This window comes from Erythranthe guttata, chromosome 3, assembly GCF_056151865.1.
Source record: "Erythranthe guttata isolate IM_541 chromosome 3, IM_541, whole genome shotgun sequence".
NCBI classification, from domain to species: Eukaryota; Viridiplantae; Streptophyta; class Magnoliopsida; order Lamiales; family Phrymaceae; genus Erythranthe; species Erythranthe guttata.
Window position 1 is genome coordinate 9,823,168 of NC_142535.1, and position 27,746 is coordinate 9,850,913.

General features: G+C 29.5%; 1 protein-coding gene across 1 annotated transcript; it reads right to left on the reverse strand.

Annotated features, from left to right (window-relative positions):
• Window positions 1–14,070: 14,070 nt before the first annotated feature.
• LOC105961575 (RNA-binding KH domain-containing protein RCF3) lies at window positions 14,071–19,749 on the reverse strand. The gene is made up of 8 exons (XM_012985804.2): window positions 19,526–19,749; window positions 17,718–18,450; window positions 17,124–17,552; window positions 16,753–17,007; window positions 15,855–16,208; window positions 15,676–15,755; window positions 15,461–15,572; window positions 14,071–14,561 (listed from the first exon to the last, which is right to left on the reverse strand). Exons 2-8 carry the CDS (start codon window positions 18,414–18,416, stop codon window positions 14,418–14,420), a joined length of 2,073 nt encoding a protein of 690 aa, XP_012841258.2. The 5' UTR covers window positions 18,417–18,450; window positions 19,526–19,749; the 3' UTR covers window positions 14,071–14,417.
• Window positions 19,750–27,746: the final 7,997 nt, after the last annotated feature.

Genomic DNA, 27,746 nt, shown 5'->3' on the forward strand with positions numbered 1-27,746 from the left:
TTTCAAAATTTTCTAAAAGATTGGGAGTGATTTCGAAAATTTGGGGCTTTTTGGAGAAAAATGGAAAATAAGTGTTTCTTGTTGATTTCTTGTTCTTGCATGCATCATCTATGTTGGTAGTGGGCAAATACAATTTTATTGGCCAAAAGAATTAAAAATTTCAGGTTTCAAAAAGGGGTTTTCAAGAAAAATGAATTTTTAACTTTTATGGGGTTGCATGTGTAAATCGAAAGATTTTTGGGTCAAATCTGTAATTTTCGAGAAGTCAGTCCTAAATGTGTTTTCAAAACTGTTTTCCAGCATTTATAGAACAAAATTTTCGGATTTAAAGAAGTTTTGTGAGAAAAAGTGGTTTTTTGAACTTTTAGTAGTATTGCATGTGAAGATCTAGAGATTTTGGGGTGAAATATGTAATTTTCGAAATTTCTGCATAAAATAACTTTTCAACTTTGTTTTCTGCATTTAACAGAGTAAAATTTCCGATTGTTAGGGTTTTTCATGAAAAAGTGGATTTTGAACTTCTAGTGTGGTTGCATGTGTAAATCTTGAAACTTTTTGGTCAAAACTGCAATTTCCGAAAAATCTCTCATTTTTTTAAGTTTGGATCTGTTTTTCCAGTAAGTATTAAATGAGGAAAAAGTTTTCTTTAAAAAGTTTTCAAAGTAATTAAGGTCACTTGAGAGTTTTGGATTTTTAAAAGAAAAATCGAATTTTCTAGTTTTTAATTTCAATAAAATTCGAAACTTTGTGAAAACTTAAAATAATTTCAGAATCTAAAATTTGAGTCAGTTAGGAGTTCTAGGATTTAATTTGGGAATTTTTGTAATTAGTTTGCTATTATTTCGAAATTAGGACATTTTGCATATCATTCATTATGTTTTGTGCCTTTACTTTCATGTCCTTGGTTAAATAACTATGAGTGATGAAAATGGAGATTTTGTACTTTTAATTGCTGCATGGATGTGGATTAATTGTTGTGATAATTTATTGGAATGAATTATTACCTAGAAGTGGTAATAAGTTCGTTAAATGAGAGATGAGAAAGGGATGCATGGTTTGAATGTTAATTGGTGATGTTTTAATATGTTGGCTGCATGTGTGTGTGCTGGATATGTGTGAGTGTGTGTGTGTGCTGATTGTGCATGTGGTGTGTGCCGTGTGTGGTTGTGTGTTATATGGGGATTTTTGCCCAAATTATAAATATGTGGTAAATTGTGATATTTGTGTAATTTTGTGGCACTTGATTAATATTTGTGATTTTATGTGTGGGTCATAAGCATGATTTTGAAAAGTTGCATAAAAAGGTTTTTAAATTGAAAGATTAATGGAATATCGGGTAATAAACAACTCGGATATAGTGGGCCGGTATCCAACTAGGATGATGTGTATAGTGGTTTGATCCCCACTTAGTGAAAACGGGCTCGTAACAGGTTTATTACTCAGGTACAGAAATTAATCTTTCACGGATCCGATAAAATGAAAAATGTGTTTTTCACGATTTTCATAAAAAGGGCATTTTAGTCATTTTGCATAAGTGCGTGATTTGGGTGACTAGTGTGCTTTCGTGAGTTATGTGACTTTGAACGATTGTCATGTGTTGTTGTTTGAAATATGGGTAAGAATGGGAATATAATATTATATATATATATATATATATATATATATATATATATATATATATATATATATATATATATATATAACGTATTTTCAAAATTCGATATTTCATCGGATTTCTTACTGAGCTTTATAGCTCATATAGATGTCTTTTAATTGCAGGTAATAGTGTTAGTAATCCTCAACCGGAATGGGTCGAGTAGTGGATCGAGGTCTTGCCCGGGTGTTTGGAAGTTGTACGAGGACCTATGAACGATGCTAAAGTGTTTTTGGGTTTTCTTTTGGTGATGTAATATTAAACCTCCGTATTTTTCCTTTTCGTATCTTTTGAACTCGAAACCGGTATGGTTTATTATAAAATAGTCCGTTTATTAAATTCCCATGCCTCGATTAGTAGTTTTCGAATTATTCACCAAAATACCCTTTCCCAAACTCTGATTTCTTCTCGAACCGAAAACCGATAGTGATACTGTAGCACTCGAACGAAAAACCTCCTTTCGAAACTTGTTTCCAAACGAAACCTTTATTCGGCTAAAGTAACCTAAGAAAGATTTCAGAAAATGCAAAGTTTTGATAATTGCATTTTTTGCCCCAGCCCAAAGTTTTAAAAATTACAAAGAGATCCTTTGCTTCCGCTAGTTCAATGAATATTCCGATAAACTGGTTCGATTTATCGCCCGACTAGAAGGGGGGGTGCTACAGTTTTCTCCATTTTGCTAGCATATTATGTAATAACACGATCAATCTGATGCATAAATAAAGTCTAGCTCGAATCACAAATTCATGGATTTATATGACACAATGAAATAACAATACATCCAGAACGACAACAATAATTGCTCGATGAAATAAAAAATATATAAAGAAAAAGAATATCTCAAATAATGCATTTCTAATCCTCCAAGAAAGCCAACATGTAACATATCTTAAATTGAGTTTTACATATACGTACATTACATAGAACTATATAAAATCGTGTATTATTTGGAATCCCATGATTCAACGGAAAATAAAAAGTACGAATAAGTAGCTAAAAATATATTAAGTACTTAAAAATTGGCATAATACATAGAAAAAATAAATACTCATCATAATATATATATATATATATATATATATATATATATATATATATATATATATATATATATATATATATATATATATATATATATATATATATATATATGTATATTCAAAACCAACAACAGGCATCAAAATTCAATTAGTTCAGATAAAAACTATCTATATATAATATAAAAAGAGGATCTATGCCCGATTGACATGTGGCAAATGATGATGTCATTTATCAAAATTGCTTAGTTGGAGTTCAATTGATGAGGTGGATTCTTCAATTGGTGAGTTGTCAATTTTATTTTGGTATGTATTTAAGTTAGTTCCTATTTAACACATTTATACACTCATTTAAACAATTACCACGTATGTATATATATATATATATATATATATATATATATATATATATATATATATATATATATATATATATATATTCAATTATCTCTATTTTAAGATATGATTCATTCAAATTAACTTTATTTTTTATTGTTTGTTCCGGATTTTTACATTTTTTATAACTATATTTTTTCCCATATTATATGTATCATAAAATAAGATAAATTATGTATTTTATTGTGCCTTAACTTTTCTCGGATTAGGTGGCTCAATTAGTTATCAATCAAAATTAATTATTTCCAAATTAACATAATACATATTTATTAACTGCCATGATTAACTATTTCCAAATTAATTCAAATCAAATCAAATCATTCCATTATATATTCAATGATTTCAAAATTTTAGATTGCCGTTCATTTTAAAATTCAAATTTTGAAATTTTAAAATATTTCTAAAATTACGTAATAATCCATGTTATATAATCTCCCACAACAATGTGATTTTTAACAATCGATCCAACTACTTCATATTATCATATCCAATTATGTTTCCGTTTTAATATTTATATTTAATTTGCAGCACTTGATCCAACTACTTCATAGGATGATCTACTTCATATTATCATATGTTGTCTTTAAGTGTTAATAATTATATGTAGCTTTCAGCACTCGATCCTCCACCTTCTTTTGTTCCAAATTTTCTTCCTCAACACGCACTCGATCCAAATACATATCATTAATATTCCTCACGTTTCTTTTAAATTTTAATGTTTGTTTTTATTGAAATGGGATTTATAGTTGTAGGATCCGATATTTTATAAGATTAGATCCCCTTTCAAGCTTAATTTAAATAAAATATTAAAACATCAAGTAAAACTTTTTTTAGTACGCCTTTTTCAACTTTTGGCACGTATGTTTCATCACTATAAATTTTTATTAGTTGGATATATATCCCCTAATTTTATGCAATTCGTTTTTATATATGAAATTAATTACTAAAATTTTGGATAGCTTTATGCCCTAATTTTAATTACTCCTCATAATCTTTCATTCATATTACTCCCGTCAAACAAAATCAATAATGTTTTCAACTATACTTTTTTTATAGTTTCTTAGATTATTCCAAAATCTAAAGGGGTAGAAAATTCTATTATTGGTAATAATTGGTAGATAGTTTATTATTGTTTTTGTAATTATTTTTTGTTTAATAATTTCCATATAATTAGTTTTTATTTACCCTTCATTTTCGGTCATAATTATATTAGTATCATTATTTGAGTTGCATCAGTATTAGTAGTAGCATTACCATTAGCAGTAGCAGTAGAATTAAAATTATAATTAGCATTAGTATATTAAGATTAGAATTAGTATATTAGGATTGACATTAGCATTAGTAAATTAGGATTAGCATTATCATTAGTATATTAGGATTAGCATTAATATTAATATTGGCATTAGCATTAGTAAATAAGTATTAGTTTAGTATTATGATTAATATTAATATTTGTATTAGCATTAGCATTCTGATTAAGATTATGATTAGCATTAGCATTACCGCTAGCATATTACAATTAATATTAGTATGAATATCAGTATGCATATTAGTATGAATATTAGTATTATGATTATGGTGCATATTAGTATTAGCATTATGATTAGAATTATTATTGAAAATTAGCATTAACATTAGCATTGCCCTTAGCATTAGCATATTAGGAATAGTATTAAAATTAGTGTTAGTATTAGCATATTTTCATTTCTATAATGATTAGAATTATGATTCCTATTATTATTAGAATTAGGATTATAATTAAAATTAATATTAGAATTAAGATTTGCATTACCATTAGGATTAGGATTACGATTATGATTAAAATTATGATTGAAATTAGTATTAGGATTACAATTATGGTTAGTATTAGTATTATTGTTAGGATTATGATTAATCTTAGTACTATGATTAGGATTATCATTAGAATTACTAATAATTATAGTGTTATTATCAGATTAGTCTTAATATTAGTATATTACTATTAGAATTAGTAATGGTAATGGTAATGGTAATGGTAATGGTAATGGTAATGGTAATGGTAATTGTAAAGGTAATGGTAATGGTAATGGTAATGATTTATATTAGTCCTATAATATTGGTATTGATTCTGGTATTGATGTTAGTATTGGTAATGGTAATGGTAATGATAATGGTAATGGTAATGCTAATGATATTAGTACTGGTGATGGTGATGGTAATGGCAATGGTAACAGTAATGATAACGATTATTGTCATGGTAATGATAGTGGTAATGGTAATGCTAATGATATTAGTACTGGTGATGGTGATGGCAATGGTAACACTAATGATAACGATTATTGTCATGGTAATGGTAATGGTAATAGTAATGGTAATGGTAATGATAATATATGGTATTGATAATGGTATTGGTATTGATATTAGTATTTGTATTGATATTGGTATTAGTATTGGTAATGTTTTGGAATTGGTAATTGTATTGATATTGATATTGGTATTGATATTGATATTGGTATATATTGGTATTGATAATTGTACTAATATTGGTATTGTATTGGTATTGTATTGGTATTGGTATTGGTATTGGTATTGATATTGGTATTGGTATTGGTATTGGTATTGGTACGTATTGGTATTGGTATATTAGTATTGGTATTAATATATTAATATTAGTATTAGTATTAGTATTGGTATATTAGTATATTAGTATTAGTATATTAGTATATTATTATATTAGTACATTAGAATTAGGATTAGTATCTTAGTATTAGTATCAGCATTTGTATATTAATATTACCAATAACGAATTAATATTAGTAATAGTATTAGTATATTAAGATTAGTATTAGCATTAGCATATAAGTATTAGTATTAGTATTAGTATTAGTATTAGTATTAGTATTAGTATTAGTACTATGATTAAGATTAGAATTAGTCTTACCATATTAGAAATGATATTAGTATGAATATTAGTATTCGGATTAGCATTATAATTAGAATTAGTATTAATATCAGCATTATGATTAGAATTATAATTAGAATTATAATTAGAATTATAATTAGAATAAGATTTGCATTACCATTAGCATTAGCATATAAAGTAGGTATTAAGATTATCGTTAGCATTAGCATATTTGCATTTCTATAGGGATTGGAATTATGATTCGTATTATTATTAGGATTAAGATTATGATTATAATTAGTATTAAGATTAAGATTAACATTATCATTAGGATTACCATTTGGATTAGAACAATGATTGAGATTAGTATTAGAATTAAGATTATAGTTTATACCAGGATTAAGATTAGCAATAACATTAGGATTACTAACACTACTAATAATAGTATTATTATCATATTAGTATTACTATTAGCATTAGTAATGGTACTGGTAATGATTGGTATTGATAAAGATAATGGCAATGGTAATGGTATTGGTATTGGTGACGGTAACAGTAATGGTAATGGTCATGGTAATCGTATTGATATTGGTGATGGTAATCGTAACGGTAATGGTATTGGTATTTGTATTCATATTGGTTCTGGTATTCATTACTTACACCATATAAAATATATTTTTTATTTTCTTTTACTTTTCTACTAATTTGTATTGCATATCATTATCTTACTATTTCGATAACTTTATTTAAATCAAATAGTTTTTTTACGATGAATACCCCGTGCAACGCACGGGTGAAGTACTAGTATAAAGAAAAAAACAATCTCAAAAACCTTATAATTCTCCTTCTTCCCTACAGGACAGTAAAGTAAAGAAGATCCTTTGTTGCAAAGCTTGGAAGTTCTACTTCATCAGTCAATCGTTCTTAGTTTTTGTATCTATGACTCTTGTAAAAAATTAATGATTTGAGATAAAAAAGAAATATATATATATATATATATATATATATATATATATATATATATATATATATATATATAAAGAAAAACAAATCTCAAGCACATGATATTTTCTCTTCTTTTTTGCAAGCCAGTACAACAATAAAAAGAGTTAAATGACTCCATGATCCTTTTTTTTTCTGTATTCTGTTTTGATTACCAAGTTTTAAGCCTGCAAGATTTGTTTCTGTTTTCTTTTGGCCGAAGTTTCTACTGGTTGTTTTCTTTTGGCAAACATTAATTACAATAATTAATGGTAGTAGATTCCTAGTTTTATTGGTAACCTAATTTAACATACATAATTAATATTATTTGAATATAATATCTTTTTATTTTGAGAAATATGTAAATATAATAATAATTTATCAATACAATACGTTGAGTTGAAATTAATAATTAATAAAGTTTTTGACTAATCTATTTGACGACATGTGAGGTCTATTGTTACAAGAACGATATTCGACAACATGCATAGTATCTTGTTACAGTAAAATTATTCGACAAACTACAACCGCGCATTGTGGTATATAATTTTGAAACTGAAATTTGACAACAAGCATATGCATTTTGTAGTCTGGTACATTAACAACATACAAAATACAATTGTTGTTAAATCATTTTTTTCCGGGATAACAACAACACTCATTAAACGTGTTTTGTTAAAAACGTAGTATCACCACGCACATCATCCGCGTGTTGTTAAAATGAAGTTGTTAAAAACCATTTTTCTTGTAATGGAGACAGTAATATTGCAAGACAAGACGGTAATATTAATGAAAATAATTTTTTTTAGTTTTTCCGGCGGTCAACGACGGCCGACTAGTGGTCTCGGGCGGTGGCGGTCAAATTGGTTAGTTGGCGAAATTGGGCTAAAATTAAGATATAAATCATGAAATTGGAGTTGAATAAGGATTTCAATGAGTTAGGAATAATCTTGGTATATATAAAGGGACAATTTGCTATAGGTCCCTCTATACTATAATTTATGTGAATAAATTCAAGTCAAAATCTCTATATTTTAATAAATTCATTATATTTATTATGGCAGAAATACCCTTAATTAAATCAAATCAAATCCCTCAAAATCTCTCTACCAAATCAAATTTTCACAAATTTCTCTCTTCCAAATTTTGACTAAAACAAAATTACTTCATAAAAAAATATAGAATTTATCGTACACACTCAGGCTGTAACAAAACCACCACCGCCGCAGCCGCGGCGCGACTGGCTATGACTCCGTGAAATGCAAATAGCAAACTAAAAATTAAAATTTGCATTACTGAATTTGCATTATAGAATTTGCAAACAACAAACTACCTATGAATTTGCCAAATGCAAACATCAAACTGAAAAGGAAAAAAATCAACATCATCTAACTACAAACAACAAAATTATAATATGATATGCAAATAATAACAATAAAAAATACAAAACAAAAAAAGTAATACATACCACAAAAATGCAAACAACGTAAAATTAAAAAAAAAAATACTATGTCAATGCAAAAATTGCAATTTGCAGTTTGCAAAAAAATCTACTGTTATAGGTTGCAATTTGCAGTTTATGTTTAATGCTACAATTCGATTTTGCCTTTTCATTTTTTTATTATTTTTCTTTTTTTTTTGCTATTTGTTGAACCAAAATATATTAGAAAATACAAACAAATATTATAAACTCACTATAGATTAATACAAAACGAGAAAAAGCAAAAAAACTCACCTTTTGCAAGCAAGGAACGATTTATGTTTGTTGTCCGCTTTTAACTCTTTCACTGAAAAATCATCTCATAATATAAACTCCCATTTGTTTTCTTCTCTCTAATATAATCCCAAAAAAATTAGAATTCGAAAGGAAAGAAAATAAATCGAAAAGATGTGATCGAGAAAGGGGTGGAGAGAAAGAAAGAAGCTTATCGGACAAAAAAATCGGAAAGATGCTGATGGGAAAGGAAGAAAAAAATTCAGAAGAAAAGGAGAGAGACACGAGATGATGAGGGAGATAAAGACGAGAGATTCCATATAGAAGAAGAAAGAGACGTAAGATTGAAGAGAGAGATGGAGTGATATATGAGGATTGTTTTCTTATTAATTGAGGGTGTTTAGGTCCATGTACTAATTATTTTATTTTACTTATATGATTTTTTTGGGTCAAAGAATCTATGCCCATATTCATCTAGTAACTAGGATCTCCATTTATATAAGTCCATAATAAGAGTTGTCTATCCAATTTCCCCGTATATAAAAGAGTTTTTCTTATTTACAAACCCTTGTATATAAAAGACCGTCAATATATGTAATCTATATAATATATAAAAGTTGAATTCCACACCTAATTGATTGACATTTGTCAATTTCAAATGATGACATGTCCTTAATTTCATCCCATGTGTCTATTTGATTGGTTAAGAAAATTAAGCAAAAAACATGTCATCATTTATATAATTGTACATGTTATTAACCATAATTATTAACTTTATATATAATATTAATTTTTATATGTAGAAATTACCAATCAAAGCATATTACATTTAAAAAATCAGCACCAATATATATTCCACACATAACATGCGTATGATATATATATATATATATATATATATATATATATAGAGAGAGAGAGAGAGAGAGAGAGATAAAAGGATAGGATTTAAAGTGTAATATCCGACATAATAATATTTATCATTTTTTTACATATACCTTCCTAGAATAAGGTCTACAATATTATTTCTTAATAAAAAAAATTATCATCTTTTTATTGGATTTAGTGTTTTTTATATTATTACCATATGTAATTGATTGTTTCTTTTTTCATTGTTCATATACAAGTATATAACCCCCACGGATTCACTTTATTCCACCATCATTTTTCATTCGATAAAAAACGTATGGTAATGTACGTTTTGTTTTGATAAAATTGGCTCCCTTTTGAAATTAGGTTTTCTTGATTTTTTTTTCATTATGTTATTCAATTCTTTCGTTATTTTTTATTGAGTAATTTTCTTTCATTTTTATTTTTATGATATTGTATTACCTTCGTAATTTCGTAATTATAATTTCAATATATTATATGCTCAAATTTGGTGTTAATTCGTTTAATTATTTTATGAAAGAATCATATAGGTTCGTATAAATACATGAATGAATTATCTTTATCTCATGATTTTAACAATATGTTTTATTTTGTTTTTCTTACTAGTTAAATATCTATATTTTATTATATTTTTCAGATGAATATCCTCTCGAAAGATATGTTCGATGGGTTTAGGAAAGACATGTGCCTCGCTTATACTTTTAATATGATTGAATCGTGCCGATTGACAGACGATGGTTTGCATAACAAATAATTAGTATTTGAAAATTGAAAGGGATTGTCATACTCGGTTTTGAATGGAAAAGCGAATGTTTTGCCGTTACAAAGTCGTATGACACTGCCTAATTCATTTACTGGACGGCCGGCAAATTTCTCTTGAAGTTAAAAACATTAGTTCAAATGTTTGTTGATTTTCGTTTTATTGTTTATGTTCTTCATGTAAGCATTGAATCTTGAAACTTATTTTATTGAAAAATATTATCGAAGTTTGTAAATTTAATAATGTTTGAAACAAAACATGTTTGATAATGTGATCTTTAATTTCAGTTTTTTATATATGTAACTATATGAAACAAATCCAAGTATATATGTACAAAATATATAACTAACCATGTCTTTAATATATATACTTGATTATTATATGTGTTATTATAAGCATTTCTTCGATAACATATATTTGTATATTTGATATTATTTTTCCCATGATACGGTATTTTATATATATCAAAATATGTAGTTTATACAAATTGCTATATATTATAATGCCTACAAATACGTTAAAAATATCCAACTCATAAGTAAATTTCATATAGAGTAAATATACATAATTAAATAAATATCTTAGAATAGATAGGTATCTTTATAATTCATCAAACTAATCAGTAAACAAAAAATCAAAACAGTTAATATTATTATGTATATATGCATATATCTCCACATGTTAGTGGGTATTATTACGTGCACTAGCCTGGATGGAAAAAAAGATTTCCTAAGATTCCGTATACTACAAAATAATATATTGACACGCATTGTGCGGCTATATGTCCCTAAAATACTTCTATATTCGTTTTTTATTAGTCTTAGATTTTTTATGTTTGCAATATTTCGATAAACAAGTGTTGTAAATTGCCTAATTAAGATTTTCTCGATGTATTTATTCCCCTTTTCAGTCTATCACAATCCATTGTTTATACAGTTGTTCATCCTCATAGAAGAAAACCTCAAACTATATGTACTACCTAAGCTCTGAAAAAATTATCAAATTTCAAATATCATAGTATACCAATAAAAAATTATCTTACAAATATCAAATTAGTTTATCATTTCATTTGGTACGATATTGCTACCATATTGAACTTATACGAGATTTAATGCAATCCATTATAATGTGGGTAAAGATATAGACATCCTATCATGGAAAAAAAAATTAGCTATAAATATTTTGACTAATTTTTAAAGTTAAAATTTTAAATCATAGGAAAATAAAAATATTAATGTAGGATATTATAGCGTAAATAATTGATTATTAAATATTTTAACACCGTATATATCCCACTATATTTTGGTATTGGAATACATGAGTTATTTGTCTAACTTACAAGTTATGTATCTAAATTAATGAAATATTCTTAAGTTTTCTATTTCCCATCATATATAATTAGATATATTAATTTTTTTAATTAACATTTTTAAAATATTTGTAAAATAAAATTATTTATTTTATAATGTTTATAAGAATCTAATATCGATTCTATACTCTACTTTTTTTTTAAATCACAATATATTCGACTGATTTACACAAAAAAATCAATTAATTTTTCTTTTTCAATTTATTATTTATATAAGCATTTTATAGTGACTTTTGTTAATTGAAATTTGATCTATTTTCATTAGTATCAACCTTTATGTTAGTTTCTAACATATGATCATAGGTGTAAATCAATTTAAGTGGTATATTAATAGGGATAAATTACGAAAATCCCCTAAACATAGGCTAATTTAAGAAAAATACCCCCACATATTCGTAGTTACCAAAATTCCCCTAATGTTTGTTTCCGTCTTACATCGACCCCCTTACAGTATGACTTTTCACGGAATTGTTTTTATTACTTAGAATATTATATTCCCCGAAAAATGTTGATTCTACCCTGCACACGTGACATTTCTTTATGGTACTTTTTAAAGAAAAAAATTACCCTGAGGGGACTTTACACGGAATCTTAATTTATTTTTCTTAAATAACACCTTCATAACTTTTTAATATTACCTTCACCTCCCCAAAGGGAATAGGATTCGGAATAGGATAAGGATTTGAAATAGATTACGATAACAATTATAACTAGCATTAGTATATCCAGATTAGCATTAATATAAAAATTAGTATTAGCATCAGTACATGTATATTAGCATTAACACTAATAATATTAACGTATTAGTATTAGTAATAGAATTAATATTTGCATTAGTATTAGTATTAGTATTAGTATTAGTATTAGTATTAGTATTAGTATTAGTATTAGTATTAGTATTAGTATTAGTATTAGTATTAGTATTAGTATTAGTATTAGTATTAGTATTAGTATTAGTATAAGTATTAGTATTAGTATTAGTATTAGTATTAGTATTAGTATTAGTATTAGTATTAATTAGATGTATTAGTATTAATATCATTATCAGTATTAGTATTAGTATCAGTATCAGTACTAATATTAGTATTAGTATTAGTATCAGTATCAGTACTAATATTAATATTAGTATTAGTATTAGTCTTAGTATTAGTATTAATATCAGTATCAGTATCAGTACGAGTATCAGTATCGGTATTAGTATCATTATTGGTATTACTATTAGTGTTAGTATTAGCATTAGCATTAAGAATAATATTAGTATTAATATCGGTATTAATATTAGTACTGGTATTAGTATTGGTATTGATATTAGTATTAGTATTAGTATTAGTATTAGCATTGGTATTAATATTTATAGGATTACTATTAGTATTATTATTAGTATTAGTATTAGTATATTAGTATTAGTATTAATAATAGTATTAGTATTAGTATTTGTATTAGTATTAGTATTAGTATTAGTGTTAGTATTAGTATTAGTATTAGTATTAGTATTAGTATTAGTATTAGTATTAGTATTAGTATTAGTATTAGTATTAGTATTAGTATTAGTATTAGTATTAGTATTAGTATTAGTATTAGTATTAGTATTAGTATTAGTATTAGTATTAGTATTAGTATTAGTATTAGTATTAGTATCGATATTAATATCAATATTAGTATCAGTATTGGTATTGGTATTGGTATTGGTATCAGCATTGGTATCAATAATGGCGTATACATCGATATCTTATCTCTTTTACAATATTTATGAGTTGTATTGTTGTTTGTGTAATGTGAATCACTAATTGAACATCGTTAGTGATAAACTTACATGTTATTTGAATATCAATTGTGTTATTTCTCTGCTACCTTATTTGTTGTTAACTTAGTTATTTTGCAGAAGATTGACATGATGTAGTAGATTGCATTCCACGAAATAGAGTTTATACAATATGTTTTAAATGATTTCACTTAATTTTCATGTCGTGTTTTGCGTGTTTCGCGTTTTCTTCTTTATAATATATAATTGAATTTTTTATGTTACAACACTTAATTAAGAAATAAAGTTTATGTTTTTTTTATTTCCTTCCATTTTGTTTACTTGAATTCGTGTTGTTATAAAGAGATAGTCGTTTAAATATTATTATTTTTTCTCATTTCAAAACTGACATCCATGCAACGCACAGGTGAAGTACTAGTAAATTGTGAAATTTCATGTCTATCGGGCATGAAGCACCGCCCATAGCGCCGTGCAACTCCCCTAGTATATATTATATGTAACATGTACGTTTGTGTGACCTACTATTTTTATTCTCATATAAGAATTAAAATGTCTATAAAATGACTTTTGTGTGACAGAAAAACCTTAAAAAAAAAATAAAAAAAAAAAAAAAAAAGAGAGGATCTAAACATAAATCCTTAAGTCAACAGACAAATCATCTATATATTAGTGAAATACAGACACAGACGAACATGCATACTTAGGAAATTTACATTCTCTATTTTAAAAAGTCCTTTCTGTAGTTCCAAAGAGCCCAGTATCCTGTGCATGTAACAAATAAACAACAAAGATGACATTTTCCCAGCAAACTAAATGAGTAGTATCGTGATATTCCTCGCAGAGCCCCACAAGACAAATTGAATTATACATCCCCTCCAAAATTAGTTCAGACTTATAAATTATAGTCGAAGCTTTTGAGTCGAAAAACCGAGTCTGTGAAAGAAAATGGAGCACCATTAATTATGTCGACAATTAAGTTGCTTCAGTCTCGCTAATTACAAATGCTTGAATGAGACTTTGTGCAGCATTTGTTTGCTCAGGCGTCCCCGATATTATTATCACGGTTTCCGATGCCCCTTGTTTCGGATCAGTTATCGTAATTTTGGCGTCCGATATCTGTTAAACCACAAACACACAAGAAATATATTGCACTACTTCTTTGGATTTATTATCAAGTACAAAAATATAAACAGCATGCATACAAGTTCATCATGCACGAAAGCATGATTATCTACTTACAGAATATAGACACAATAATTGGGCATTCAACATTGCTTTGTCCTTTCTTTGAGCATTTAAAGTCACGAGCATTCTCAAATTGAAAGAGTTTTACAATATTATACAATTAGGCCTCGTTTGGTTCCCAAGATAAGCCGCCAATGCCAGATTACGATAACCCAGAGGACCAATACACATTCTCCCAATAAACCATGACAAGAGCTAATTTCTACGTAATTGCGAAAAATTGTTGCATTAACCAAACATCAAATAAAACCTATTTGTTTAATTTAATCATGGCTTTATCTTATCAACCAATAAAGACCTTAGTTAGTCAAATCAGACCTTAATTCCCAGAGGAGTTTACTTACTAAACCCCAAATCAGGACCTAATATCACATACCACGACTAGAAGAAATACATCTGCAAAAGTACTGCACAAGACCAACCGAAAACCCACCTACTTAAGCATGGTGAGCGATGAAATCTCAAACATGCCATAATAACACAACCATCAAACAATTATATCACTAACAGTAATAGATCGTAAAAAGACCAAGGAAAATGATATCTTCTTGAAGAAAAATCATGAGATAAAAATGGTATAATTCTATCATTCAAGATGCTTTTCAGAGTACACATTTCGACACCAAAAGGTAAGGAGAAAGGTGAGTAAACACTAGCACAATGATATACATGAATCCTAGTCGAAATGAGGGCGCAAGCAGCAAAGAAGCTTAATGTACTCCTTTGATTAGGAACACAAAGATAACTCCCCGCAATATAGATATACGTACCTCACGAATTTGTCTAATACACCCACCATCCTCACCATAGATTGCAGGAACAACAAAGCGAGGAACAACAACTTCCACAGTTGTGCTTGTAATAACAGCAGACTGATTTCCTCTACATTAGCGAAAACAAAAATCTAAATGCAATTCCAACACAACAAATAAATAAAAAACAAATAATGCTGAAATATTATTGGTGGCAATCTAGAAGAACAAACCCTGGAAATCCGCCATGTCTTCTCTGAGGAGCGCCTGGATAGTCCGGGAATCCCATAGGGCCCGGCCCATCCATTGGTCCCTGCATTCAAATTCAGAAAAAGATGAGATAAAAGTTCATTTTAGACGTTGAAAGTATAATTAGTCATTATCTTGAAAGTTGACCAAAAAATTGTGATACCTGAGGCCCCCATGGTGCTGCAGGTGGCATTCTTTCAGACATATGAGGAGGAATTCCTGGTCCGGGAAAGTCATGTCCAAAAGGAGGGTGATCATCACGTGGATGGAAACCGCCACCTGGCGGCATACCACCAGGACCATCAAAGTTGTTAAAAGATGGACCTCGATTAGAGTATGGTCCAGGCGGTGAAAATTCCCTCCTTGGCATGTATGGAGGAAATGGTGGCATTTGCTCCATAAATGCTGGATTGGGAGGGTGACCATAAGGTGGAAATACATCACGGAATAAATGATTTTTCAACCTTGATGTAATCTGCATGAGAGCCTCTTGGACTACTTCAAACTCTCCACTTGCCTACAATTGCACGTAACAAAAGCAAAGATAAACAGATCAAAGCAAGTCAGGGGCGGACCTAGGACGATTTATTAGGGGGGGCGGAAATTGGGGGTTCGGGGGCATAGCCACTGATCTTTTTAAGGAAACTGATTAAAAAATGCAAAAAATATAAATAAATAAATATCTATATATTATATTTTAATTGAACTTTTTTTTAACCATAATGATTTATATTGTAATGTAATATGAAAAATAAAATGAAATACCTAATAGTATGGAGAAAACAAAAAATTGAAGAACCAAAACTCATGCTTATAGAAAACTGGGAGGGGGGGGGGGGGGGGCCAAAATCCATATTTTCCAATTGTTATTAAAATATACTTTAAAAAATTTGGTTTTTTTAATTCTTGGGGGGGCAACAGCACCTGCCATCACTATGCTCCGTCCCCGGGGTAGAAGGTACTCCAATATAAAATAGGATTAACCATTTTACACACAATAATATATGCAACACTCAAGAAAAATGAAATTGATATCTCAACTTTGATGCATGCTACCATACCAGAACTACTTCCTCATTTTCTGAAGCGTTCTTCGGGACCTGTTCTTTACCCAGAATACGGATATAAGCTCCAGTTGACTTCCTCATTTCAGCTATGACCGAACCACCCTTACCAAGGAGGCATCCAATTTGATTCGAGGAGACAAGCAGTTTCGCTGCCATGGTGTTGTCCTTGTTTTCTGGTGCAGCCCTAAATATCCTAGCTTGCACTCTAAGTACTGCATCTTGTGGGGCAGATACTCCATCATCTGGGTACTGCACCCAATGGGATTTCAACAACTATTTATTGGCTTGCACAAAATTATTGAAAGTGACGAAGAAAAAAAAAATCAAAATATAATACTCGACAGATTAAAGAATTGAAGGCGTACAGCAGGGCCGGATATGATAATTATGCGATCCTCTGAATCCCCTGCACCATCTAGGACCTTGATATCACACCCCGTTTCATGTTGAAGTGCCTTGACTATTGAACCGCCCTTTCCAATTACACCACCTACCTTCTCCTCGTTACACAATAAGCGGAAGTTTAGAACCTCAGGTGGGAAATTCCCTCTACCAGGCATAATGGGCTCTCCATCATGAAACACAGAAGAATAAGGCTCTCCATGCCCATGGAAAGGACGGTGTGGCGGCGGTGGTGGTGGAAATCTGTCCTGTCTCGAAGGAGGACCAAAGGACTGAGATGATTGACCACCCATGTTGATAGGGAAGGAATCTTGATTGCGAATAAAACTTTCAATTAGATTCTGAGAAACTGACAGAAGAGCTTTCTTAATGGCATCCTGTTTGCCAGTGATCTGGAAAAAGCAAATTAGATGTCAAAAGCCGCTCAATTAATCTAGTGTCGAGCACAATTTATGATTTTATAACTAATAAGTAATGTATACGGTACAGAGAAAGTTCACAGCACAGTTAATTATGTTCAAGGAATAAGCTTATAAAACAAAAAATGAAAAACGTACCTGAACCAATTCATCAGAAGAAGATGAACAAGAAGGCAGCTTGTCCTTTGGAAGAATTCGAATCTGCGCCCCACTTTCAGATGACATTTGTTTGATAACACTGCCACCTTTCCCCAACAGAGAGCCCACTTGACCAGAGAAGACGAGTAGCCTAACAACAAATGAAGATGGCTTATTACCTTCTTCATCTACTTCTTTTGTGTCGGACAAAATAGCGACCATTTTATCAAAGACAACTAGCAAAGCTTTCTGAACTGACGAAGGTTCTTTTTCCTTCTCTGGTCGAGAATCATCAACTGGAACAGCCTGCTTTTCATCTTCTTCTGCGTTTGCACTCAACTCAGGGTTCTTAGTCTCCTCACCTTCAGACTTCATTTGTTTGGTGACATTTTGATTATCTCGATCTGAACCAACTATAATAATTACCCTCTCGTCACATCCAAGAACACTTTCTTCAACACGGACTTTTGCCCCAGTCTCTTGGCGTATTTGAGATATGGTGCTGCCACCTTTTCCAATAATTCCACCAACTCTGGAAGCAGGGAAAAGCAACCGTATCATCTTGCCGCCGGAAGAGGATCCTACAAATGATGCATTATCAGATCCCACACCGGATGATTTCTGCCATTTCCTTCTACCGCCTCCTTCTGCAAAGCTTTGGTCATATGGTCTCTTAGCAGGTGCCACTTGAGCAGACATGGCTTGAAACCCCGTTAAGAGAATTATATAGCTTCTGTAGAGAATAGAAGGAACGATTTCTTTCATAACAAAATCATAGAGTAAAGTGCACACGACATTCCATCACAAATAAAGAAAGGAACGGTCCATTTCGCCAATGTGGTCAAGTAATAATAATAAAATAATAAAAAAAACAAATTAGGAAAATAATCACTAAACTGACAAAAAAGTGCTATTATAAATCGACTCGGAATCTCAGATAACTGTAGGTGCAGGACAAAATTAATGAAATCCCAACATGAATAGGATATTATTTGCTACAACGTAAATAATACATCTTTACAAATTAGTAACTCGATTTCAATTTCCTAATAACAAAATTATACTTCTGCAATCTTATACAACTGGCACACACATTTTGTGTGTCGGTTCCCCAGAAGTTTCTAGTTAAAGATATGCCTTGCGATCGAAGAAAGTCATAACTAGTCTTTGGTATTTATTGATCTTATAACGTTCTAGACAAACGTCGAACAGATATCAAAACAATCAAGTTTCCACTTTCCGCTACCAGGGATTACAAAATCAGCACAGATAATCTGACACGTGCTCAAAATGTGTCGAATTAATTACCTTTTACGAGATATCCAAGATTTTAATCCAGCTACTCCATAAAACAAATGCTACCAGCTCTAACTTTCAGATTATTTGGTGACATATTTATCAATTTTTTTTTGTCTATCTGCTGTTGTGAAAACTTTATCTAAAACCTCACCTTCAACACTAACTAAGATCGTCCTATCCTCTCATGGAATGAAGAATTAATCACACACAGAAAAAGTAAACATACATTCAGATTTTAGCATCAGACATGATTTTGTCAATTTCTGAGAAAATTCCAAAATTTGATCTACAGCTTCATGAACGAATCAGTCGTGAATTCAAACAAAAACACAGAATTAAACTTAAAAAATGAGTTCATCCGCAAAACGATACAACAATGGCACAGAGAAAGAAGCACGTGCATGAAAACGGATATCTTTCTGGATGAATGTGGAAAAATAATCAGAAAAGAAGACGATAAATTTAATTAATAGAGTTTAAACGGGAAATGGAGATCGAATTTTACTTACAGCAAGGAATTACACAAAGAGAGTCTTCTTAATTTCAATTGTATTTCAATTGAATTTTCTGCAATTGGGTTTGGGTTTTTTCGCTGGCCAGAGAGAAATTGCGAACAGTGAAACGAAAACCCTTGAAAGATTTGCTGATTTTATAATTTATACTACAGTATGAAATGGGCCGGGTTGCCTGACCCTGTTTGGATCATATGTCGGACTCACCGGACAACGACCCCGTGTCTCCTACCAATTTTTCATTTCTTTTAGATTAAATTCTTTATTTGGGCAAATGTCAAATAGACCCTTGATTTATCTTTCGAATATTTCCAACTCATTCAAACTCATTTGCAAATAAGGAAAATCTTTATATATATACCAAAATTACCACAAATTCATTGAAACTCAATTCAACTCCAATTTCATTATTTACACCCCGATTTATCCTAATTTCACCAATTTCAAAAATTTCTGATATATATATATATATATATATATATATATATATATATATATATATATATATATATATATATATATATATATATATAAAGAAAGGTGCGAGGTCCTTTTCGATAAAGTCTACCGGTGGAAAGGAATTTATATATATATATATATATATATATGGAATTACGGTTTTTTAGGTTAGTTGACCTAGCGTTTCTATTTTATATATAAGATGAGTTGGTAGGTTTTTCACTAATTACGGTTTCTTAGGTTTTCACTAATTATTCCATTTTAATAATATAGTTGGTTGACCGATATTTATCGGTCAACCAACTTTGAGAACATTAGAGTCCACCAACCGACCCAGTATAGATGGGTTGATTGAAAATTTTGACTCGATCTAATGGGTCGATATTAAAAAAATATTATCCGCCTAAAATTATGGTCGACAATGAATTGATTATGGATAAAAACCAATTCAGTCTCAGTCGTACTCTTAAATGATAAGCATTACAATAAAAACTCCTTATACTCAACACGTTGTACAAAAATAATCATATTTTATTCCAACAAAATATATTACAATTACCCCTGTAATATTATTCTAATCAGGGCAAATGGCAAATAGGTCGATGATAAGGCACTTAAATGCATATAGGTCCAGACAGAAAACTGTTTTTCAAATAAACTCATTCCATGTCTTTTGTCTAAAATAACTTCCATAATATAAGTTTTATCAATTCCATCCATAAAAATCTAACTTCATCAATATTACACATGACGCCGAATTTGAACAAATATATCACATTAATCCCCCATTTTTCATAATTTTAATTTTTTTTTTTCAGAAAATAAATTGGTTTCTAAATTTTTTTTCCAGCCAAATTCCGGCGTTGACTGTTTTTTTGAAACTTTTTCTTCTCTCTCTCTAAATTACTGTGTTAACAAAAAAATTATTGTCTGAGATAGTAATATTGAATACCAAAACAGTAATATTACTATTCCAAAGAGTAATATTATTGTCCCGAACACTAATATTGCTGTCCCGAATAGTAATATTATGAATATTACTTATCCGAACAATAATATTACTAATATTATTGTCCCGAACAGTAATATTATTGCATGAGACAGTAAGATTACGGTCGAAAACAATAATATTAATTAAAATATTTTATTTTAAGAAAAAACAAGTTTTCAAAAAAACAAAAAATGTCAACGCCGGAGACCGGCGGTCTCCAGCAGCTGACCGCTGGTCTCTGAAGGTGGCGGTCAAAATTGGTTAATTGGTGAAGTTAGGATGTAAAACACGAAAATTGAAGTTGAATTAGGGTTTCAAGGAGTTGGGAGTAATTTTGGTATATATAAAAGAATTTTCCTTATATGCAAATAAGTTTGAGAGGGTGTTTGGCTAAGCTTATAAGATGTTAAAATGAGCTTATAAGATGTTTTAGAGCTTATAAGCTCTTCCAAAGTGTTTGGTAAATTTTTAGAAAAAAATCTTAATTTTTTTCAAAATAAGCTGTTGGAGAGCAAATAAGATCTTTTTAAATAAGTACATCTACCCCACCTTTTTATTTAAGATCTTTTAATGAGTAAAAATAGGAAATAAGCTCATTATCCAAACACTCTAAAAATTAATCCTAAAAATAAGATGTAACAGCTTATCAGCTCTAAAAATATCTTATCAGACGTAAGAGCTTATCAGCTGTTTAAAATAAGCTTAGCCAAACACCCTCTGAATAAGATGGATATATATTTGGAAGACAAAAAAGGTTGGATGTTTCTTTTTTAATTAGGGCACTTTACAAATAAGTCTATCAATTGGTACTTATTCATAAAGAGGTCCAGACAATAAACTATTTTACAAAAAGTCCACACATGGTCCAAAGGTTTATAAAAGACTAAAATAGCCCCTCATATTTTAATATGCTCCAATTTCATCCTTTAATTTAATTTAACATCAATTTGACCTCCAAATTTCACAAATTATTCAATTTTGACCAAAAACAGACCAAAAAAAAATATCAAAAAGTCAATGCTGGAAACCGGCGGCAACAAATATTATTTATTAATTTTTTTTTTTGAAATAAAGTCAAAATTGGATTTTTGTGATCAAAATTGATCAAATTTGAAGTTACAATTAATAATTGAGTGTAAAGGATTGGAGGTATTTTTGTCACATGCATGAATTTTTATATATAACTAGCATTTTTTCCCCATGCGATGCACGGGATATTATTTTAAAAGTGAAAAAAACTAATTAATTTAATACAAAATAAGAAAATATAGTACACTGACATGGTAAAATTTAATAATGTAGTTTTATTCATATTATATATATATATATATATATATATATATATATATATATATATATATATATATATATATATATATATATATATATATATATATATATATATATATATATATATGACATTAGTTTTTTTTTTTAATTTTACATATTGAGATTTATAATCCAAATATATAGATAGGGTAGGATTATTCACAATTTAGTTTCAATTTTGATAATTGTTAAAAATTATAGTTAGAAATTAGTAGAGAAAAAATATTAAAAATAAAAAAAACGTGTTAAATTTGTTAATGTAAGATGTAGCTTGATTAACACTAGAGATAATTTTGTAGCTATTATATGAGCCATTTTTCTTTTGCTACTTTGTTAAAAAAATGGTGATTTTGTTTTACTCTTTTTATAGTTTTTCAAAGGGTGATATATATAATTGCAGTAGTGATATTAAAGAAAAAATCACTTAGAGAAAATTATCACTTATAAATTTATAATCTGAGAAACTTATATGGATTAATAAATAGATTACAAGTAATTAATTGTGTAACTTGTTATAGTACAAGTGAAATCCTTCAATCTTTAAAAACAAAATTATATCTCAATTTTTACTTGAAATAACTAATCCCTAGAGATTGTGTATTCCTTTAGATTATATATAATTTTATCTCTTGGTGCATGCTTTATATAATACAAGAGATATTTAAACATGATTATTTTATTCATTTAAAAGACGAATTTTATCTTAAATTAAGCCGAATACATTTATTCAATTGCATCACAAGTCAAGTCAAGGAAGAGGCCAGTAAATTTTACCAATTATTTTTAGGTGGTGTTTGCAAAAGCTTTTTGAAAGTGATTATGAGCTTTTTTTGCTCATAATCTATTTTCAGGTGTTTGCAAAATTAACTTTTGGTTTTGTTTCTCTTAAAATAATATATTTTAAGCTATTTTTTTTAAAAGCACTCATGGCCCTGCTTTTTCCATTTAAGTTTATTTTCCGACATATTTGCAAACACCCCCAACTTTTAGGAATAAGTACTTAAAACTGACTTAACTCACAATCAGTAACTTCTGCTTTTAAATAATCATTTGCAAACACCACCTTAGTGTGGAGAAAATCGGAATAATTCTAAACTGTGGAAATTAATCCTACGCACATTAAAAATGTCCGTTGGCAATCATTAATCGTAACTATACCAAAAAGAAAAATAACCGAAGCAACAATTTATTATTATTCGAAAATTATAAACAAAAATAGAACTACATTGCGTTTGAATCCCAATCATATTTTTTGGCCAATTTTCCCGAGGGTCCGTCTTGATAATAGATGCCGTCGCTCATCACAGACCACGAGCATACGTGACTTTTGCACTCATCTGAATTTTTTGAATTAAAAATTTCGAAAGTTTTAATTTTCGATCCCCACCAAAGTCGACAGGCAAATGCGGAATATTCAACAATAGGGCTCACACACAACTCCAACTCCGCCGTTTGTCCTTCTCTAAGTACTTTTGTGCCGAGATCCAAATCCGAACCGCAATGATAATGCAATGGAGCAGAATCACGAGGTAGACTATTGGTTATTCGGGCCGTATATTTCCTAGTACCCGAACAAGAACTCGTTGCTCGGAAAATATTGGTTGATAAGAAAATAACTAGTAACACATTTTTAATTGTGTTGGAAGAATTCATTTTTTCTTGTAAGAAATTGGAATTCTATGTGGTGAATTGTGTTGATGTTGATGATTAGTGTCCAATTTATAGGTTGCTTTTTTTTTTTTTTTTTGAGTAATTAATTGAATTGGTTAATAATATTATTGAAATATCATATGATATTATGGAAAAAAAATAGTAAGATATTCCAACAATTTATAATAAAATATGGGTCTATATTTAAAAATAAATTATCAAATCTTGGTACAGATCAAGAAAGTAAAATAGAAAACAAGATTTCAAGAACTGAATTTGGCTCAAATAGTCAAGGTCAGATAATTACAAATTAATGTCATTAATCAAATGAAATCTTTAACAAATTGAGAAAATAATTAATGGAATTTTATTTCAATGTATAGATATATATTGTGAATCTGTGATTGTATCACTAATACCAGATTACTTTGGTCAAACGTTCTACTGCAAGCCTTTTGATAGCAAACTCACAACAAAGATTATTACAATACAAATGATTAATCGAATACATAGTAAGGTTGACCGATTTGTTGATTGTTACAAAAAAAAAACAAAAAAAAAAAAAAAAAGAAAGAAGGAAAAGTACATAGAGTCAAGAAAAATAAAGATTAATTTTATTTTTACTTATCCTTTTATATAATTTGAAAACAAAATATTTTTTAAATATTATATCTATTGGAGATGTAAATATTGAAGGGGCGAGTTGCTAAAAAAAATACATGCACTAATACCCTTTTAAATCAGGATAATCATATTTTCGCATTTGCTAAAATTCTATCGGGCAGTTTAGTTAGAGAGCATAGTCAGAAAATAATTATTTTAGACTGAAAATACCTTATTATCCTCCAATTCATCCATCCTCAAAACACTAAAAAAAGAAAGGCATTTCTTCCACTATTTCGGCTATATATCTCCACCAGTCCCATGCCGGCGACCGCCTAATTTCCACCACAGCATCATTGAAAAAAATATTATTTTCATCTAATGTCTATTTCCAATTCAAATTCTTCAACTAAAGTGTCCATAATCAGTCTAAGTTGTTTATTTTCAGTTTAAGTTGTCTAACTAAGCTAGACACGGCCACGGGCCGGTTTTGGGCCCGGAACCGGCCCGAACCGGCCCGTTGAAGGCCCAAACCGGCCCGTTGACCGTGTGAACTGGCCCGGACCCGTGAACCGGCCCGTCCTACCCGTGACAGGTCCGGTTCTGCAAAATGATGAACCGTGAACCGCCGGGCCGGCCCGGCGGTTCACCCGGATTTAAAAAAAAAAAAAAAAAAAAATTCAAAAAAAAAAGCAAAAACGGCTAGTGAACCGGCCGTTTTTGCTTTTTTTTGAATTTTTTTCCCCCCAATTTTTCCTATTAATACCCTCACACCCCAAATTTGCTTTTTTTTGAATTTTTTTTGCCCCCCAATTTTTCCTATAAATACCCTCACACTCCAATTTCTCCTATAATTTACTTATTCATCAAATATTTCAAACTTGTGCTTCTAAATTGACTTTTCATTTATTTCCTTTTCCCTTTTCTATTTAAAAGTATTTCTTTTAATTTACTTATTCATCAAATATTTCAAAAAAAAAATTAAAAAAATTCAAAATTTCCGGGCCGACCCGGAACCGGCCCGGATAGGCCCGGAACCGGCCCGAACCGGCGGGCCGACCCGGCCTGCTGAACCGCCCATTCCACGGGCCGGTTCCGGTTCCGGAAATTGTGAACCGTGAACCGGTTCGAACCGGCCCGGAACCGGCCCGAACCGGCCCGTGGCCGTGTCTAAACTAAGCTGCCACGGGGACTTTTAACAAATTAAAAATATCCGAACGCACTCTTAGCTGTACAAAATATATTTGAGGGAGTTTTAGCCATTTTTTCCGATATTAAGTGATACATCTCACGCCTAACACTTTAAACTCTTAATTGGGATGATCGTTCAACATATTTAATATTCCCCACATTTTTTGTAACTACACCGAATGTGAAATAACCGAAGCAATAAAAAATATAATTTGAAAATAAATAAATATGGCGATAACAAAATTAGAAATCAATTTTGTATTTTTTTTGGCCAATTCTCCCGAGGGGTCGTCTTGATGATAGATGCCGTCTCTCAATGCTGACCAAATGCATAAATGACTTTCACAATCTCCATTGGACAATTTCGAATCGAAAGTTCGGAAACTTCTATTTTTTTTTTTATGTCCACACCAAAGAACAAACACGAACGAGTAGATTTAGCATAACTATACCAAAATTAAAGACGATAAAAAAAATAAAATAAAAATAAAAAAATAAAGAGGGGGAAGTAACTAGGTTACATTATCCGAGAGACGTGTTCTTAAGGATTAAGGAATACATTAAACATTGTCTTATTTCCAATCATACTTTTTTACGAATTTTCCATCGTATCCGTTTTGATAATAGATACCATCACTCCTCGCTGACCAAATGCATACATACTTGTTACAATCATTCCGATGATTCGATTTGAACACATTAAAAGCACGATTTTTGGAACCCCACCAGAGATGACAGAAAAATAAAGTATTCGACATAAAATTCTCGCAAAATTTCCACCCGAACTTTTGGCCCGCGTAAATTGTTCTTCTGCCAACTTCATTGTTTCCAGACGCACAGTGCATATACAACGAATTGTCCCTATGTGGGAGCCTATTGACTACTTGAACCTCGTACTTGTGCGTGATCGAACAAGACGTTACCGCTTGGAAAAATATGGCCGATAGGAAGATAATTAATAGTAACAAATTTTTAACAGTGTTGGAAATCATTTTTCTTGTAATTTTCTTTTTTATTTGTGGTGAATTTGGATGTTAATTAGTGTTTTCTTTTATAGGTAGTTTGATTGTTCAGATGTTAATAAAGCACATAACGATATTACAGCAATTCAGTACAAATGGTAATAACAGGTCCGAGATTAATGTTGTTTTGAACAATATTTAACCATATTATAAAAAGTCAAAGCATATGGATATCTTTCATGGCATATTCCATGATGGTATATTCTTTTTCTGAGAGCATATATTCCTTGATTTTATGTGCCAAAGAAAAAGAAAAAAAAAATGTGTGACGATTTGTTAAAACGTGGTAAATTTAGAAATCTACCGCGAGTTTAAAATCCAATGTAATATACAAAAGGTTGTTAATGTAAGAATTAAAGCTTGATTAACTGATATTGTTTGTATTATAAATTTTACTACGTAAACAAAATAATATTATATAAAATATGAATAGTACTATTTTCTTAAAATTTACTATATTAGTGTATTGTATATTTTTTATGTATTAAATTGATCATTTTTTTATTACTTTTAAAATACGATCCCGTACATCGCACGGGGAAAAAATGCTAGTTAAATAATAATTTAAAAATACAAAAGTAATAACAAAATTGATTAAATTGGGGTTACAATTAATAATTGAGTGTAAAGGATTGGAGGTATTTTTGTCACATGCATGAATTTTTATTTATAACTAGCATTTTTTCCCCATTCGATGCACGGGATATTATTTTAAAAGTGAAAAAAACTAATTAATTTAATACAAAATAAGAAAATATAGTACACTAACATGGTAAAATTTAATAATGTAGTTTTATTCATATTATATATATATATGTATGACATTAGTTTTTTTTTTTTTTAATTTTACATATTGAGATTTATAATCCAAATATATAGATAGGGTAGGATTCTTCACAATTTAATTTCAATTTTGATAATTGTTAAAAATTATAGTTAGAAATTAGTAGAGAAAAAATATTAAAAATAAATA